The 18476-nt window shown below is 42.5% G+C and overlaps 1 protein-coding gene across 1 annotated transcript in view; it reads left to right on the top strand.

The window, feature by feature from the left end:
- The window catches only part of bmp6 (bone morphogenetic protein 6), a 38548-nt gene that overhangs the window by 18374 nt on the left and 1698 nt on the right, over positions 1 to 18476 (top strand). The window contains exons 2-6 of the mRNA XM_034108401.2: positions 5035 to 5227; positions 8469 to 8617; positions 8790 to 8984; positions 16890 to 16966; positions 18303 to 18413. Of these exons, the coding sequence (XP_033964292.1) occupies positions 5035 to 5227; positions 8469 to 8617; positions 8790 to 8984; positions 16890 to 16966; positions 18303 to 18413 (725 nt within the window). The remainder of the gene's footprint in view (positions 1 to 5034; positions 5228 to 8468; positions 8618 to 8789; positions 8985 to 16889; positions 16967 to 18302; positions 18414 to 18476) is intronic.

The following is an 18476-nucleotide window of genomic DNA, read 5'->3' as shown; positions in this document are numbered from 1 at the left end:
CTTTGAGAAACCCATCCGTAACTTTCCTATTAGTTAATTTTACCGACTGAGTGTTGATGGAGGGCGAAAAAGTATTTTGGTGCGAGAAGGTGGTTGTTGGTTGTTTTCTCTGTGGTTATGGGACGTGTGAGAGAAAGCTGGAGGGATTTGATGCAGGCGACTGCTCCCCGGCTGTGCCTCTGAGGGATTGACTGGACAGCGTTATGAGTGTGAGCAAACTCGCTGACCACTGACCACAGACCAGTCAGCCCATCAACAGGGCCTCTGCTGCACAGTGCCGCTTCACGTTCAGAACACTGCTCCTCTCCCTATCCAGTTTATTTTCCTGTTTTTAAATGGGTCTGTCTTCCTATTTTCCATCTTTATCAAAGTATTTAAACATATTACCGGCAGTTGCTTTTCTTTAGTTTTACTCCAGAGGTTGTGTTGATAAATCACTGTCGGATATCTGTCTGTTCTTCTATCTCATATTTGTCCACTCTGTTGTCGGCCTCCAGCATTCTGGCTTAAAGTTTCACTCACTTGTCTTTCTGTCAGCACCTTTTTTTCCCGTTTTATTTTTTCCATAATTCAGTTATCATAGTTTGTCCAACACTAATATACATTCTTAATTATTTTGAATTTGAAAAGCATTTTTAGAACCCATGAGCATGTGCAGGCTGTGAATATAAGAACCGTATGAATTCAGTCCACTAACAGATTCTCAGGGTCATGGTACATGTGTGTGTTTGTGTGTGTGTTGCCTTAGTACTTCCAGCAGCAGGACAGCAGCGACAGATGTTGCGCAGGTGGAAACAGGAATCAAAGCGTCCAAGGGAATCTGCCAATGGTCCGTCTCACTCTCTTTCTGTCACTAACTGTCTTCTTTCATTCGTTCTGTCTGTTCCCCTTTCTCCTACCTCTGTCTCCCTCTCCGTAAGACAACCTACTTTGTCTTTCCTTCCTTGTCTGGTCTTGTCATCTCATCCACTTCTCCCACAGTCATCTTCTTCTCCTGTGTTATTATAATAGACAAACGTTTTATATTGACACACATTTAGCTGTATTTCTGTTTCCCTGCAGACTATCCATTTTGACACATAAATATTCATTACATCTTTTGTTTTACCAAACTTTGTTTCATTCATGCGTTTGTTTTTCTCTACCTATATTACCATTACAACAGTCATCATTTATTCTCCTTTCCTCACGCCCCATTTCTTCATTTTGTGTCTTTTGTTTTATAGCCGATTTAATCACACATGGTTTAGGTGAATCATCAGAGACATGTCCCATGTGTTCTGGTTACAGTTGGCTGCCTCTCTGTGTGTTCAAGTAAATGAAAATTAAAGAGAAACATTGACTTAGTAATTTTGTGTATTCCGTTTGTGTATATTTTCTCATGAACTGGTGACCAAAGCTGGGAGTGCGGTAATAAAATAAAGCCATAAATTACACACAACATACACAGACGAGTATTCACACACCACACTTTCCATAGAGCACTGTGTGCACCAAATCACTAATATAATCACTCTTTCCCCATCTTTAGAATCACTCTGAATGAATTCCTCCCTGAATCATCCAAATCTAAATCCCTTTTCCCTTCTGTGTGTTCCTGTCTCAAAGCTCACGTCATGGTAGATTAGCACAAAGGTTACGCTCTCTCTAGACGTCGTGTGAAGACCTCGCTTTGATTTTAGATGTGAAATCTCAGTGGATTTCAATCGAATTTCAAGCCGAGAAGGTGGAGAAGCAGCTGGAATGCTACTTAGCCGCTACACCGTGGCTCTCAGGCAATCTTGCAGAGGACTGCTTGATAAAGTGTATGATAATGTGAGACTGTGGCTGTCTTCATATTTCATAGTTTTAATTGTTTGTCTTCATCTGGAAGCTGCTCAAAACTACTCCCCACTCTGAGTTAAGAAAGAAAAGATTAATTGAACAGGCCAGTGAGTTGTTCGTGGAGCTTTAAGAGTGCCTTGAGATTTTGTTAGGATGTGAGGGGAATAAATTCAAGAATAAATGCGTCCTGTGAATTTCATTAAAGCTGAATGAAATTAGTGGATACATTTTTCCACCTCAAGGAAAACATTTTTCTGCTTTGGCACAATGTCTTTCACTTGTCGTGTATGATTGTAATGTATTTTGTTGCATATTTGCAGGAAATACAAAGTTTAAAAAGTTGCTGATTGATTTCTCGGACAAGGCTGTTAACGCCCTTTTAGTTTCCCTTGCTGCTTCACTGCTTACTGGAAGAACAAAGCTAAACTGGATATCTATGTTGTGTTAAGAAGTCAGAGGAGTGTATTAATGCTGCATTAACAACAACTTAAAATAGTTGTTATTAACAGCTTGGCGTGCATACTGGTTGGGAATTGGGAATTTCTCTCTAACTTGTTGACAAGAACAACAGAGGTGGCAATGCACTCGGGGCCTGGATGTGACTTTTGAATAATTCCAATATGAAGGGGAGCTCTCGCAATTCCTTATTTGGTTTCCATAAAATGGGGGTAATGAGTGATAATAAAGAGTAATGTTCAAAATTGAAGCAACAGAGGCCGAGATATACTGACTTTAGTCCCTAGTATTGGCCAAGATCCAAAACCATTGTAACTATACTCCCCATACAGCAACCAATAGTAGATTCCTCCTAATAAATAACCAATCTGATAAAGATTTATGATTGCCAGTAATGTCAAGTGCCTGATATATTGTACATTTACCATAAAGTGCATTGCAGCAGATGTAATAAACATTTGATACTTGTGAAACTCTTTCTGACCTTCTCGCCACCTACAGTCCGTTTATCAAAGAGCTTTCGTGCCAAAGAGTCAGTAGATTCTTAAACGGGGAATATTAAATGTCAAGCTGCTGGTCTTTACGCCCGGGGCTGTTGAAGGGAGTGTTGTAAAGTCATTTAGAGTACCATGACCTCCGCTTAAAGCCTCCACACACAGACACACAAGCTTAGCTGATGTATCTACCCTTCAACACAAGAGCAGACGCCTTATCACACACACTTACTGCGACATCTGTGTGTGTGTATGTTGTGGGTGGGCAGCTTGTGGAGTACGATGAGGAGATGGTCACTGTCAAATCTGATAGAAGTCACAGGGATACTGATGTGAATAACATCTCATTCTTTATATACAGTAAGATGGAAAGCATTTGAAATGCAGAGAGACAGCACTGGCTCAGACGTAAACTGAGAGGCTTCAATTATTGTAATTTGTTTTGACCAAGCCACAGCAATATGCTTCAGGGTTAGACTGGATTGAGGCTAGAACGACACGCCTTCAGTCTTTTCTGTGCTGTTTCTTACTTAACTTCAGCATTTATGTAACTTGGAAATGTCGGCGGATGAGGGGAGCTTTAACCTTCCTGGGTGTGGGTGCAAGGTGGGGCTGGCACTTTTGGGAGAGTCTGATTGGTTCCAGTGTTCTCACATCAACACAATTTTCTCTTCGCATATGACTCTGGGAACTAAATGTGTCATTGGTCCATTTTGGGTGGGTCCCGACATCATAAAATTACCAGAATGTTTTAACAAGCCTGGCTCAGGTACAACACTTCTTACCAAACCTTTGGACTCTCAAAGTATTCAAATGAATCTTCAAAATAAATGAAATAAAGTCAAAAAGTATTGGATTCAAACTCTGCCTCCTTTACAGTTACGTTGTCTTAAATATACTGTGTATGAAACTTCTGTACAGTAGTGCTGTTATCTGTAGTCAGGAAGAATCTTAATATTAGCTCTTACTCATATAGTTATGTTGAAAATATTGTTTTAGCTTCGACTAACTACACTTATATGTCTTGCTGTCTGAATATGTCACATAACCCCTGGTATGTGGTGCAACTTGATGTTTCAGTTTACCATCGTCTAGCTACATATTTAGCATACTTATAATTTGAACTCTTGGCAAAAGCTAAAAATTGTTTCCTAAAATGTCAAACTATTTATTCAACCAAAATCGTGCAGGCTAGTAGAAGTAAATATGTGGGAAAATGCAATGCCTGTACACGTTGCTGCTGCAACAAAATCATTTCCCAATTTGAGATTAATAAAGTGCATATCTATCGATCCATCTATCATCTTGGTTTGGTCCCACTGCAGGGGATACAACTGAAGTAGCTTAGCATCTAGCTTTGGTTCCCAGTGAGTCTACTCTTACAGTGATGGTGAAACCGCCGCCTGTAAAACCGCTCTGGTGGTGGAGGATAGAGTGTGTAGCCTAGGGCAAACTTAAAATTGGTAAGATCCAATCATGGACTAAGAATAGTATGAATGTGCTGATGTATGTTTAAGTAGATACTATTTCAATGTTTGTAGGGTTAGCCTTTACGGTGTGTTTCTGCCTGGGTATTTCTGTAGACTTTCTAATTGCTCTTCCCATAATGCTCTTTATTCACTTCCCTCTTCTCACTCTGTGTGTGGGAGAGAAACCTCCAGCGGAGACAGGAACTGAATCCCCAGAGAGCACATTATCATTATGGCGCATATTGCACTTAAAAGTATAGGAGGGAGAACATTTGTTGGTTTTTGTCATTTCACGCCGTCAGAAGTGGTCGCAGAATGACTCTTAAGTTTGCTGCCGCCATGGGCTTTTGCTCCGGACTGATGATAACAGGGCTTTATTTAGGGAAACTGGAAGCCACACAAACCTATTAGACCTTCAGGATACATCACATGTGAGCGTTTTAAAGGCTTTTATGGTCGACTCAGTGTCTGTGAGGATATCCGCTTTTCACCCACTGTATGTTTACACTTAAATCCTGTTTGTAAATATGAAATTTGATCCCATTTATAGAAAATACAAGATAAACGCCAAGACAAGCCGCTAGAAAGGCATTAAAGGTCACAGAAGGCCAAAATAATGTAGATAATACTTTATTGATCTGATAGTATAAACAAAATCAAAGCAGGATTTCAAAAGACAAAAAACAGGTTTTAGGCAGAAGAAGTGATGATTTTCTCTATGTATAATCTTTCCTGTCCATTTCTCTTTGTGCACAATGTAATGATCCCATGTGTGTCTTCCTATCCCACAGTGGAGTACGACAGGGAGCTCTCTCCGCAGCGGCGTCACCACAAAGAGTTTAAGTTCAACCTCTCTCAGATCCCAGAGGGCGAGGCCATCACCGCAGCGGAGTTTCGCCTCTACAAGGAGTGCGTGAGCCGCGCCTTCCGCAACGACACCTTGCTACTCAAAGTCTACCAGGTGGTCAAGGAGCACCCTGACAGGTAACACTCACACGCACATAATCACTCTGTAAATTAGGTTTTGATTCGATTGTCTTCATCAAACTATTTTTCTTGTCGTCTTTGAAACTGGCGGTTCAGATTCACCGTTGACTGTGCAAATCAAAGTCTTTGTTTGTAAAATAAGTTATGATCAAATGATCTGTAACATACTCATACTTCTAAATGGACGCAGCTGTATTTGGTATCTTACAAAGCTTTAGCATATTGAGTGAAATCTTAAGTATATTGCTGAAGATTCATGTTCCAGTTCATTATTTGAGAAAAAAGCTGACGAATATGAAAATAATAAAGTTGCGTCTCCCTGTGTTTCTCTCTATCTCTCTAGCATTCTCCCTGCGTGTTACACAGACTCGGCCCTCGCTATGTTTATGTTGTAAAATCAAGCAAAACCACGTGGAACCGAAATAGCACAGCTTCAAAATCCTCCCGTCCCCCAAATGTGCGCAGCTAATACATGCCAAACATTTACATTACGTCTGCAGGGGCAGATAAACATCCAGAAAGATTGCTGAATGATATTATATTTACCAAGCCCGCCCAGCGAGAACCAGCTCCAACATAAAGAGAATTCCTGATGTACAACTTTAGACTAACATCTGTATATTGTGTTTCTCAATGAATACACATCAACGTATCTTTCTCCATTAAATCTTTGAGTATGAAGAGCTATTTAACTTGATTGATATATTATTTTGAGCTGAATATCATCAAGAAACCAAACACCTTAAGGTGGGGTCTCTCAAACCAAATATTCTCAGACTATAGTCCTCGGCTAAAGCTGATCCTCTGTAAGGTCCGTAGCTACAAAAAGTAGCTTTAGATGTTGGCAATGTATATTTATCTGTCTGTCAAAAAGTTTCTATGGGTATCAAGAGCTACTTTTCAGCTGCATTCCTTCATCCCTACAATGGGTGGTTTGTGCTCTCCAGCCTGGAGGTAAAGCCTTTTATTTTGGGAGATATTTGGAGATTAAAGGGCGCATATATCTCCGATTTCTGTATTATTGCAGGACTGGTTTTTTACCTTGAAGTAAATTATAGCCTGGATGGTGTGCTATCAGGTGGAGAACATTTGCGGGCTGCTTTGTTTGTGCTTTGAATTCAAGATGCATCCACTGACAAAATCAGTAGCTTTTATACGACATTAAAGTTAGAAGTGTTCTCATTTTCCATTCTTATGTTCGCATCTTCTTGTCCTCGATACTGGAATGTGACGTCCACGGTTTGACGGTTTCTCTTCTGTTGAGTCAATTGTTGTAGTTTGTCCCCATTTTCTGCCTTTTTGCAAAACTGTACCTTCTGCAATGGCCCAGCTGGGAGCCTATTAACTCTCTGGTGCCCCTCCTTCCAGTAAAAACCCGACTCCTGTTTTGACTCTAAGCCATAATGATAGAGCGCTTAATTAGCCTGACACCCTTTGTACTTTTCATTTGATTGGGGCGGTTTTGGTAAATGCAGGCTAGGAATGTGAGAGATTACAATGCCAGAAATGCGTCAGGCCTGTCATCGTATTGAGAAAAGGCAGGTTTTTGCAAAGGCTGTTTTCACTGACCCATCCCCATTTAGCAGCATTTTAGCAGCTATTATACCGTCTGTAACCAGATGATTTAATTCCTTTTTTCCCTTCTATAAGTATGCCTTCATTCTGATTCTCAAAAACAAAAATTGAATATCCTAATTCTTCTGAAAACCTGTGCATCCTTTCCCTCCAGATGTCTGATGTGCATATTCTTTTTACAATCTTACACATTTTTCAGGTGTTAAAAGATGAAAGCACAAAGAATAACCCGGCCAGCTGTGAGCTACACTCTTCCACCTTGCGTTACATTTTTAACAGCATTCACTGACATGACTTATAAAGGAGATTTATTGTAGCAAAAAGGTTAACTTTCACCTCTAACCTTATTATTCCAGTTCATTTAAGCAGTCAGTCAATAACAAGTTTTACAGTGGGCTCCCAGTCGCCTTCGCCCTGCAGGCGGCTCTCTGATGGACCCCTGCCGTTCTTCGTCAGCCCAACAGCGGCTATAGCGATGAGGCGGAAACACGGGAACACGGACTCCTGCTGAGACAAACGTGTGAACTTAGCAGTGGGGGGGGGGGGTGTGTTTGTGTGTGTGCGTGAGGGAAAATAGTGGCTCATACGGAAACTGTCAGAAACACTCTCATTAATGCCCAATAAAGAAGGGCTGCTGATGCATGACTGCAGGGGCATTCTCCGAACACCTGGATGATTGCGCTGCTTTGATGTCGGCTGTGGAGGACGGCCGGCTGTGTCATTACTACTGTAATGGGACAGTGGGAGGACAGGCCCTCTTATCACTCACACTCTGTCTGTTCTTTGCGACTCCCGTGCTCTCTTCTCACTCACTCGTCCACAATTGGGTTACGCGAGTCGCGTTTTTTCCCCTGCACGACACATTCTTCAATTATGTAGCTTGATCTGTTTACACAAAATATAGTAAATGATACAAACATACATGTAGCCTGATACCAAAGATGTAATACCTTCCTTATCTCCTGTCCCTCAAAGAGGTGGAGTGTATGGTCAGACTCAAAGTGGAGTGTGATACAGTGTATCTCAGCATTTTCTGTTAAGTGCAGCTATCCATCTTTCTGTCATGTTGTTATGATACTGTTACCCTGATACAACCCATCAGCTCCTGTGTGTCCTCTGGTTTCTTAAAGAGATAGATCCGTCGTCTAGTGAGCTACAGTAACGCCGCTGTACCGTACCACAGTTTATGCTGTAGAGTGTAGATTAATGAATTTAAGCAATACAATAGGATGCGCCAACCTACATTTCCTACATTCTTGTTTATTTGCCAGCATTAACTAGTATTTTCATGTGGATCCACCCTTCATGTCTCTTAGGGATATTTTTTTGTTTTGTTGTGTGTTGCCTGCAACTTTATAGTTTTACCTGCGAGTGAATCAAAAGTTAAGTCTTAAAAACCTAAAATAATTCTTAACCTGGTTAGCCAAACTCCAGCTTTGGATAACCAGATAAACTAGTTAATCTAACTCTTCTACTCTCTATTAGTCGGTGCTTAAATAGTATTCTTGGTAACGTTGACTTCTTTCCTACTTACTTTTTCATAGAATGACATGTGATTCCCAAAACAACTTTCCTTGACAGTATCACCAGGTCACAAAACACATTTCTATTGTTATCTTGTATTAGTTGTTTATCTTTTGTGTCATCTCCTGTGTTCTCCCAGAGAGGCAGACCTGTTCCTGCTGGAGTCCCGCAAGCTGTGGGCGGCGGAGGAGGGCTGGCTGGAGTTTGACATCACTGCCACCAGCAACCTGTGGGTGATGAACCCGGGACACAATCTGGGCCTGCAGGTCAGCGTGGAGACCAGCAGTGGTAAGGGCCGCAGATCACAAATACACATTTTAAAGAAACTTTTAGGATTGACCTCCCCCTAATCGTCAAAATAACCACGAAAACATAATGTAATTTGGGCAACTTCTGCTAATCAACACAACCACTTTGGTAAAGATGAAATTAGTTTTAAGCACTTTGTCTTCTGAAACAGGGCAGTTCATCAGCACCAAGGAGGTGGGCCTCGTAGGACGGGACGGTGCTCTGGAGAAGCAGCCTTTCATGGTGGCATTCTTCAAAGTCAGTGAAGTCCATATACGCAACTCCCGCTCCACTGGCAGAAAAAGTCGCCAGCAGAACCGAAACCGATCCACGCAACCACAGGAGGGATCCAGACTGGGCCCAGCAGGTCAGTCACTGAACCTTCACCGACCTCATCAAAGAATCCAACCATGAACACAATGAGACACCAAACTGCCCTCATACGTAACTGATGTCCGGCCTGTTGAGATGAATAGATGCGTAGCATATGTTTGAAGTATTCCTTTCTGAGACACTTGATGAATTGGATGTGACTTCATCCGGATCTCTCTCTAATCAGCCCGTCACATGAAAATCCTAGCCCAGGGAAGGATGTCCAAAATCAGTTTTTACTGTACTTTCTCTGTTAAGATGGAGGGTAGTGACGTTTTTCCCAAAACCTGCATCTTAAGCAAGGACTATAGTGTTTTTCAGAAATATATTCAATGTTTACTTATGAAGGGGATTCTGTGGCACATCTTCAGGCTGAGATTGTATCTAGAAATACAAAGAAATAGAGTATGAGATGCATGGGTGGTGTTAGGGAGAGAGTATAGAGGAAAACGTTTAGAAAGAGAAATAATGTGTGTATGATAAGAACTGAAGACTTTTTGACCACTTGCTTTGTGGAATAATTTAAATACTAGTAGAGTTTTGGACAGCTGCGTGATGGCACGGGCACAATGAGTGGACTTGAGAAGTTCAATCATTTAGGACGAATGAAGCTAATCCATCTTGACGGATGACCTCATCCTCTGAACTTCCTCATTAGTACTCCCCTACTCGACAGATGATGTAATGAGCAGGTATAAGCCCGATGTTATGAACTCGGCAAGCTTTTCAAATTAAATCAAACCCTAATCCGCCCACCTTTCACCTGCTTTGTAATTTTGGCCAGACTTTACAGTGCTTGAAGCTAAGCTCCTGTGAGGCGTCTTTGTGTGACTAGCTCAGTACATAAAGCTAACGCTCAGGGAGCCTGCTCTTAATACTGGCCTGGTCCTTTGCTAATATGACAGATGAAGCGTTATGTTAATATTAAGCTTTAGTGGCTTAAAGCTGAGACTCGACTGTATATCAGAGCCTTGAATGCAGCCGTAAATAAAACGTTTAGTGCAGGAACCCACCCCTTTTTATTTTAAGTACTACACCTAAATCAGTCTACCTAGATTTATGTAAGTAACCCATAGACTGGATTCCATAAACAGAAAGATGTGTAAATGTTACATGCGGTATCATAGATAGTACACATAGTATTGTTGTATCTGCTGATCTTCAGGTAGCCAAAATGGCCCAAAACAGCCTAAGATCTGCACACCTGCTTGTTGGTCCCAAGGGAGACTTGTGATAGATGATGTGCAAGAATATATTTGATCTGACTGCAGAGGCTGAGACTGGCCCAAAATAAGTCGCTAACTGGAACTGATTTTCAGTCCAAAACGACTGAAGTCCGACCCGAAATAAACTGGCTAAATCTAGTCCAGAGCCGGCTTACATTTGGATCTCTTGTGCCAAAACACAGCACACAGCTGCAAACGGCCCCACTTGGCGGGGAAGCGATTTACCTTTGCTTGGCTTCTTCTGCTTCCCCGTTTAATGGCTCTACCATCTGCGGGGTGTACAGAAGTATTTGTGGGACAAGTTGGGTTTGTTCTCGCTACCGCTCTGAAAAACCCTCACTGAGGTTTCTTGGCTCTACTTCCTGTTTGTTCAGAGCATCTCCTTCGCTTACTCAGTAGGTTACTGTGCGCTGCGGTTAACACAACAGGTTGCAAGTAAAATTCCTGTGGGGCTGGTGCTCAGTAATTGCATTAGATGAAAGCTCTGGCAGAGAACAAAGAATCATCATTTGTTATGCTACAGGACAGCTACAGTCTACCACATGTTCAGTTTTGGCCCGGACCTGTACTCTCTTCCACCCAGCTGTCTTTGGCTTGAGATGTCTTCAGACTTTAAGTCAAGATGTCTTAAAGAAGATTCTGATTGTGGGGTGCAAAGTGAATCAGAGGGCTAAGGTGCAAACAATCTGCTCATGATGTGGGTTAGCGTTGGGCTAACGAATATCGTCTCTGCTCGCTTTAAGTATATAAAGGCACGTGTTTGTTAAATGGAAATAAAGTCATAATTTAAGTAAATAAAAAAGCGAATTGACCTTCTCTTTAGCGAGTAGCATGCTTTTGTGTCCTGGATTAGATCAGGATTAAAAAACTTTCTCTGGAGTGAATTTGCTTGAAAATCTGCTCTAACAAGGACAAACTGTTAAATATGCGTCCTGGAAGATTGGACTTTACATAACCCAAAACATCAAGACCTCTCCGCCTCGCCACTCGGGACGACGGGGAGTGTAAATATTTAGATCCAACACAGGAAGCCGGGAGGCCCCCCTCGCGACAGCCGAGTGTCCGTGGCCAGCAGAGGATGGCTGGGATTGGACGGGATGGGAGGATCCGTGAGGAATTCAGGAGGGCATATGGTTTCAATACCGCATCACTCACTCCAGAGACAGGGAGGAGGACAGGATGGATGGTCTTGTGGAGCGCTCATGGGGAGAAACTAAATGTGGACGTTGTCCCCTAGTTTCTGTTTAGCACAGCGCTACAGTGCATCAGTTCAGGCGACCACAGCTCCATCTAAAAGGAGTTTTTCACCCATAATTCACCCTGATATTTGTTTCCTGTGAAAACACGAGATCTAAGGCAGGAAGGCAGCAATGTGTTTCTTTTTAATTGCTCTAGTGTGCACAACTTTCACATAGAGGCTTTTTAAAAAACTGTTTCTTTTGAAAAAGTTTCCCATCTCTGCCCAAATTGCACACTCCTGAACTGAGCAGTAGATCAATGCATGGATCTAGCTATTTTTGTCAAGTTTCATTTAGATTTTAAACATTTGGCCGCATTACTTTGCTTTGTCATAAAGTACTAAAATGCCTACTTCAGTCTGTTAAGGATAGTTAACAACCTTTTAACTTGAAATCTTTATTTTCCCTTTCCTATGAGGCCAAGGGCCTTGTTATTTTCTAATTTTCAAAATCTAAGCAAGCTGGATTTGAAAGGACATGTGATATTAAATGTCTTCCAGATGACAAAATAAGACTTATTCAGCCAAATACATTTCTGCAGCATTAGTTTTAAGATAATTGTTGTATAATACGTGTAATAAATCATCTTTGTTTTTACATTTTGGTCACAAAAGCAGACTACTTGCAAGCCAACGTCTTGGTTTATGAATTATTGAGTAAATTGGGCTTTTTAGTATTGTTTTGTATTCCATTTTGTATTCTGGACAGATGAGTAGTTTTGTCAGAACATGCTTCCGCCCCCTCTGGGTGTGCCTGATGTGGAAAATGCTTCTTTGTAGCTCGCCAAAAGAACAATACAACACCTTTAAAGGTAATTTGGGGTTTTGTGGGTTGAAGAAGGTCGGGAGGTAATGGGAGTCGGGTTGGGCTTTGGCTGTGGGGGAAGTTAACAACCATCCGGGGAAGGAATATCACGTCCCGGCACAGCACAAGAGGCCTGTAATTAGACCTAGCCAGTCATTAGCCGCGCAGCTAAAAGACTGACCACGCTAACAGTATCGCTTAAAGAAATATAATAACACGGCGCTCGGCCAGCAATGTTTTTTCATCTGTCTCTCCTCTCCTCTCCTCCCTCCACCTCCTCATTCTCCTCGCTCCCTCCCCACCCGACCTCCTTTGTTTACCGTTGGAGTAATTAGACATGGTGGAGCTCCCTCGCAGGGTTTAATAACCTCTGTGATGAAAGACAGGAAGAAAGATAAACTTCAGTGGTAGTGGTTTGTGGGAGGAGAAAGAGAGGAGAAACGCCAGCGACAACAGTGACATTCTCCTTTCATGTCACTGTTGGCCTCTCTCCTCTTGGGACTCTGCCCCTCCTTCTTCTGGGTTACTGATCTAGATTTTATGTTAAACTTCGGGCATATATAACTTTTCTGTCACCACCACCTCTATGGGACTATATGTAATCGATACTGTGAAAGCTGCAATCTTTCTCGCAAACTTTATTATACACAGTGAGGTGGTTTGATATATTGTGGCCCGCTGGGGTTGAAATGACTCTTTAAAACACACATACACAGCGGCACACAGTTCCTACACCCAACACTCTGACTATAAAGCCTGAATTGGCACCATTTAATTCTTGTGTTTTTGGAATAACGTGATAAATATAACTTATAGCCTTTTCCTTCTGACATAAGGGCTGGGGGAAGTGTTTTTCAGGGCTTAATGAATGCAGGTAGTGTGGTGAGGGGTTAATATCAGGCCAGTACTGTATATCGAAAGTCTTGGTGTTAAAGAGCTACAGTGCTTACGTTCAGTAAGGAGCAGTGTTTCCCCTGCGGCCACCTCAATGAATTCAATGTGAATTGGCTTTATTGGAGAGTTTTAGTGTCACTTGGTGAAATGGATGCTTGTCTACTCACAGAGAAACATTTCCAGGTTAAAAACTGTTAGGTAAACTGTAAAATGAAAGTATGGCTCAGTGCCACTGGCTCCATTCACATTACTGTGTTAGGAAAGGAAATCCTGCTTCATGTTGAAATTCAAAGTCCTAATAATGCACGTCACTATGCTATCTGCCTGCTAGCTTTAGCTTATATAGAGTAGAGACTGTAGAGTGGTATCTAGTTATTATATTTCCCAAAATGTGTAGTATAGTTGTCAGTAGTAGTATACAAATAAGAACTACAAGCATAATATGTGGAGCGTGTTCTCCTTCCCACCCCTGTTTTCTGTCCATGAAGGAAAAATATATGAATGGAAGTCTCCTGGGAGCCGGCGCTCAGCAGTAGCTGTGTGGCATTACGTTTTACAGGCAGGAAGGAGAGATGTGGTTTATGGGCACCACAAATCTGGGCCTCTACAGTCAATGAAAGCCCACAGTAAATATCAGCTTTATTCCTCCTAAAGAGCCCACAGACGGTTAATGCCGAGGGCTTTGAAGGCCAAGAGGTGCAATGAAAATGAGTTGTGTATCTGTGGGTGTGAGATAAGAGGAAAAATAATTATGAGGCTAAATAATAAACCTTATGCTGTACATATGGCAAATACAAATATTATTTTAATGCGTGTAACATTACAATATTTTAGTAAACATTATTCATTCAAAAGCAAGCAAATGTAACCAGTGAGCAGGCAGTTCATTCCCCCTGCGTTGTATTTGACCCGAAGCTGAATGTCACGCACCATAAACTTGACCTGTGTGTGTGTGTGTGTGTGTGTGTGTGTGTGTGTGTGTGTGTGTGTGTGTGTGTGTGTGTGTGTGTGTGTGTGTGTGTGTGTGTGTGTGTGTGTGTGTGTGTGTGTGTGTGTGTGTGTGTGTGTGTGTGTGGCATGACAAGCTCAAAGATATTAAAACCCCAGCGATCCATATTCCAATATAAATAAATATACACGTTGAATAAGTGCAAGCCCTGTCTTCCTATAATCTTTAATTTTGTAATGTGTCCATTCCTCTTTTTATAAACACACCTCAAGTTCATATCAGGTCAGCCAATCAGAATAGTCTTTTCAATCGCATGTGTTTTCGCCTTTTTCTGTCCTTGGATGTTTCCTGTATAAAAAATATGGCAAATATGCCTGACAATGCACGGGAAAAAGTGGATTTCTTTCTTTATTTAAAAGATTATAGGAAAAGTCAGTGCAATCCTACAGCAACTGGTTCAGTGCCAGCCTGTTTCCTCATTCGTGGAGGTCTGCATACAGTAAATCTGTGAGATCTGAATGCTGTTGGAGACTCTAGCAGATCAGTCCGTCCACAGGGAGGCAGGACGAGCACATGTGGTCCGGTATCCATGGGTAGCATCAGTACACAAACATACGTGTCTGAATGCATAGCACAAACACAGACACACACATATATAAACTCTGTATTTCCACATTGGCAGACACCCAGTGAATTCCCCTTCCTATTGTAAAGGAAGGAACCTTAAACTGGGGAAACACCTGACTGTATTTCATGGTTACTGGCGAACATTCAACCCCCCTCTGCAGCCGTTTGTCGTGACCAGTCCCAGCTTCCATTTCCTGTCTTTTACAGAATCAAACCATCTAATCAGATGACACATTTATGTTCTGTTGCCACAAAAATAAACTATTGTTATTGTATTCTACGACACATGCACATTTTGGGTGCGGATGGTAGAAACTGAAGCCCGAACTCAGACAGCATTAGTGCTCCTCTCTTCTCTTTTACTTCAATCTGAGCTGAACCCAAGTGCCAAATCCAACTTGCTCTCCCTCCCTCCCTCCCTCCCTCCCTCCCTCTGTCTGTCTCTTATTTACTTGAGACAAGTCCAGCTCAAACACTCTGTCTGGACAGGGCGGTCAGTGCGTCTGTTCAACATGAAATTTGATTTGATGATGAAATCTTTATGCAACTAGCTCTGGTTAATTTCAATTACAACTCTTGGGCAAAGATAAACATCAGGTTGTGTGTGTGTGTGTGTGTGTGTGTGTGTGTGTGTGTGTGTGTGTGTGTGTGTGTGTGTGTGTGTGTGTGTGTGTGTGTGTGTGTGTGTGTGTGTGTGTGTGTGTGTGTGTGTGTGTGTGTGTGTGTGTGTGTGTGTGTGTGTGTGTGTGTGTGTGTGTGTGTGTGTGTGTGTGTGTGTGTGAGCACGTAAGCAAGTGCAGCTGACTAAACAAGGCTGCTGTAGGTGAGCTGGTGAGGTGAGTGGCTGTGACTGAGTGACAAACCTCCGTCTGCAGTCTGACTCACTCGCTCGTTCCTCTGACACATCGACTCAAAGCTGTAAATTGTTTTTTTCCCTTGCAGTGTGGATTGTAGCTTTAATATCCAAAGGGTTAACCGGACTAGGCTAAACATGCGGTTGAATGGTCAAAGGAATACGTCCCATTTCCTTTCCTAACCGCTCTTCCTTGACCTTGGTGGAAAATGACATGAGGTCAGGGAAAGATGTGACATTGTCGAGTGCTTTGTGTAGCTGCCGCAAGGAATTGAGGGACAGTATTATCTCTTTCATTTAGTAAAGGATGGTCAGGTGTTCCCTAAGCATTGAAGCGCCTCTCCTGACAGTCAACCGTATTCGACTAGTTCTTATTATGGCTGCCACTTAGAAATTTCCGGTACATTTCCTTCCTAAGCAAAATAGACAATGTGACCGCAGCCTGGGGATCACAAACCAGTATGGTAACCTTAATAACAAGTGACACAAAAAACCCAACAAAAATAGGCGACCACTATAAGGTTTTAGTTGCTTAACAGTTTTATAACTAACCTCGCAATGAAAGAATGTGCAACCAGCTACAATTTAAATCACTTAAGGCTGAAGTGTTGCTTAAGGCATCGTGGGGACACTAAAAAGCCAAACTTAGTATGTCATAGGATGGTTGTTATGGGACAACACCACAGGGGTCATATGTTAGCTCTTTTGAGAGTACAGCACTCATACCAGGGCTATAGCATTTCCCGTGTCTTTGTCTGGGAGGTTTTTGAAGAAAAATAATCACAACAATTAAATCAGTGAGGCGGGACGGAGAGAGTGAGCGTCAGTGGAAAGTCAGTGTCACCGTCTGGACTTCAGCGTGGTGACCGGTGCCAGCAATGACCTCCCTGTGAAAACCCAACCTATACCTGGGACCGTCTGCAGAAGGGAACAGAGATAATTGAGAACGAACGGCAGGGCAGGAGGGCCCGTAAACACAGTTGTCACTCGGTCACCACTTGCGCTCGAGCCAAGCAATATTTGAATGCTGATTAATTCAATTAGGCGATTTAAGAGTGCTTGAATGTGAGGCACGTACAGCGCAGAGACCGCTGTAATGAGCCTGAGCTCCGGTCTCCACCCTGAGCATTACATGAGGCGCACGGTGTTCTCTCGTTCTGAATGCCATGAGTCACTTTGGTATGGTTTAATTGGGTATCATTTACCCAGGGAAGGGTGTCAGCTGAGTGTTTTTACCATCTCATCAGTCATGCAGTGAGACGTTTTGGGAAATTACATATTCCTGATGATTTCTGTTGTTCTGTTGCAGATTACAACAGCAGCGACCAGAAGACGGCGTGCAGGAGACATGAGCTCTACGTCAGCTTCAGAGAGCTCGGCTGGCAGGTAACAACACTTCTCTTATTTAAAACATTATTACATGTCCTAATACTTGTCTAGTAAACATTCAGCACTTGCCTAACTTCGCTACACTTCACTATGTTGATGACACTTAGGCAAAAAAAAATCCTTATTACAAGGCAGAGGGTTGTGTGTGTGTGTGTGTGTGTGTGTTTTTATAAGGAGACAGACTGAGGAAGAAAATAGAAGGCCAGTTACGTATATCCTTCTAACACAGTACTGACATCTAGAGGGAGACTGCCAACACACACACACACACACACACACACACACACACACACACACACACACACACACACACACACACACACACACACACACACACACACACACACACACACACACACACACACACACACACACACACACACACACACACACACACACACACACACACACACACACACACACACACACACACACACACACATCACTTCAGGGGACATTACATTGACTTACATGCATTTCCTAGAGACTTATCCTAACCTTAACCATAACCACCACATGCCTAACCCTAACTCTTACCCTAACCCTAACCCTAAACCTAACCAAGTCTTCACCCTACAATTAATGATCCCCCTTATGGGGACCTCCAATTTGTCCCCATAAGGGAAGACAGTCCCCACACGTGACTATGTAAACAGATTTAGGTCCCCACAAGTATAGTAATGCTAGACCACACACACACACACACACACACACACACACACACACACACACACACACACACACACACACACACACACACACACACACACACACACACACACACACACACACACACACACACACACACACACACACACACACACACACACACACACACACACACACACACACACACACACACACACACACACACACACACACACACACACACACACACAGGAAAGGGAGCTGGACAGACAGAGCAGAGATAGACGTAGAGAGATTATTAACACAGACAGGAAGGTACACTAGATAAAAACACAAAAACAAGTTAAATGGAGGTAAGACATGCAGAGAATTTGACGGAGCAAAACAGTGAGTTGCAGAGAGGAAGGAAGGAAGGAGGGGAGAAGTATTGCTTCCCTGAGCGATTCCACAGACAGGAATCACAAACGGGAGCAGCAGCGTCCTCAAATCCAGATTAACACTGCATTTACCAACTCGTGTCAAGTATACTCTTTAAGATATAACTACCTGTTCTCATTAAAGGATCATTCAGTTGTTTACAATGATGCAAACATAAGACAACTTGTGTCTGACCTCATTAACAGATCTGACAATATTATAATTAGGATGTTTATTTTCCTTCATTCCTTACATGTGTTTCTCTCAGGACTGGATCATCGCCCCTGAAGGCTACGCAGCAAACTACTGTGATGGAGAATGCTCCTTCCCCCTCAACGCCCACATGAACGCCACCAACCACGCCATCGTTCAGACCCTGGTAAACCCACCACAGTGCACCATGCTCACAAATCCAGGCTTCTGCTGCTGCATACAAAAAAAG

The sequence above is a fragment of the Pseudochaenichthys georgianus genome, chromosome 20 (assembly GCF_902827115.2).
Source record: "Pseudochaenichthys georgianus chromosome 20, fPseGeo1.2, whole genome shotgun sequence".
Lineage (NCBI taxonomy): Eukaryota > Metazoa > Chordata > Actinopteri > Perciformes > Channichthyidae > Pseudochaenichthys > Pseudochaenichthys georgianus.
This window is presented reverse-complemented; position numbering and strand designations above follow the sequence as displayed.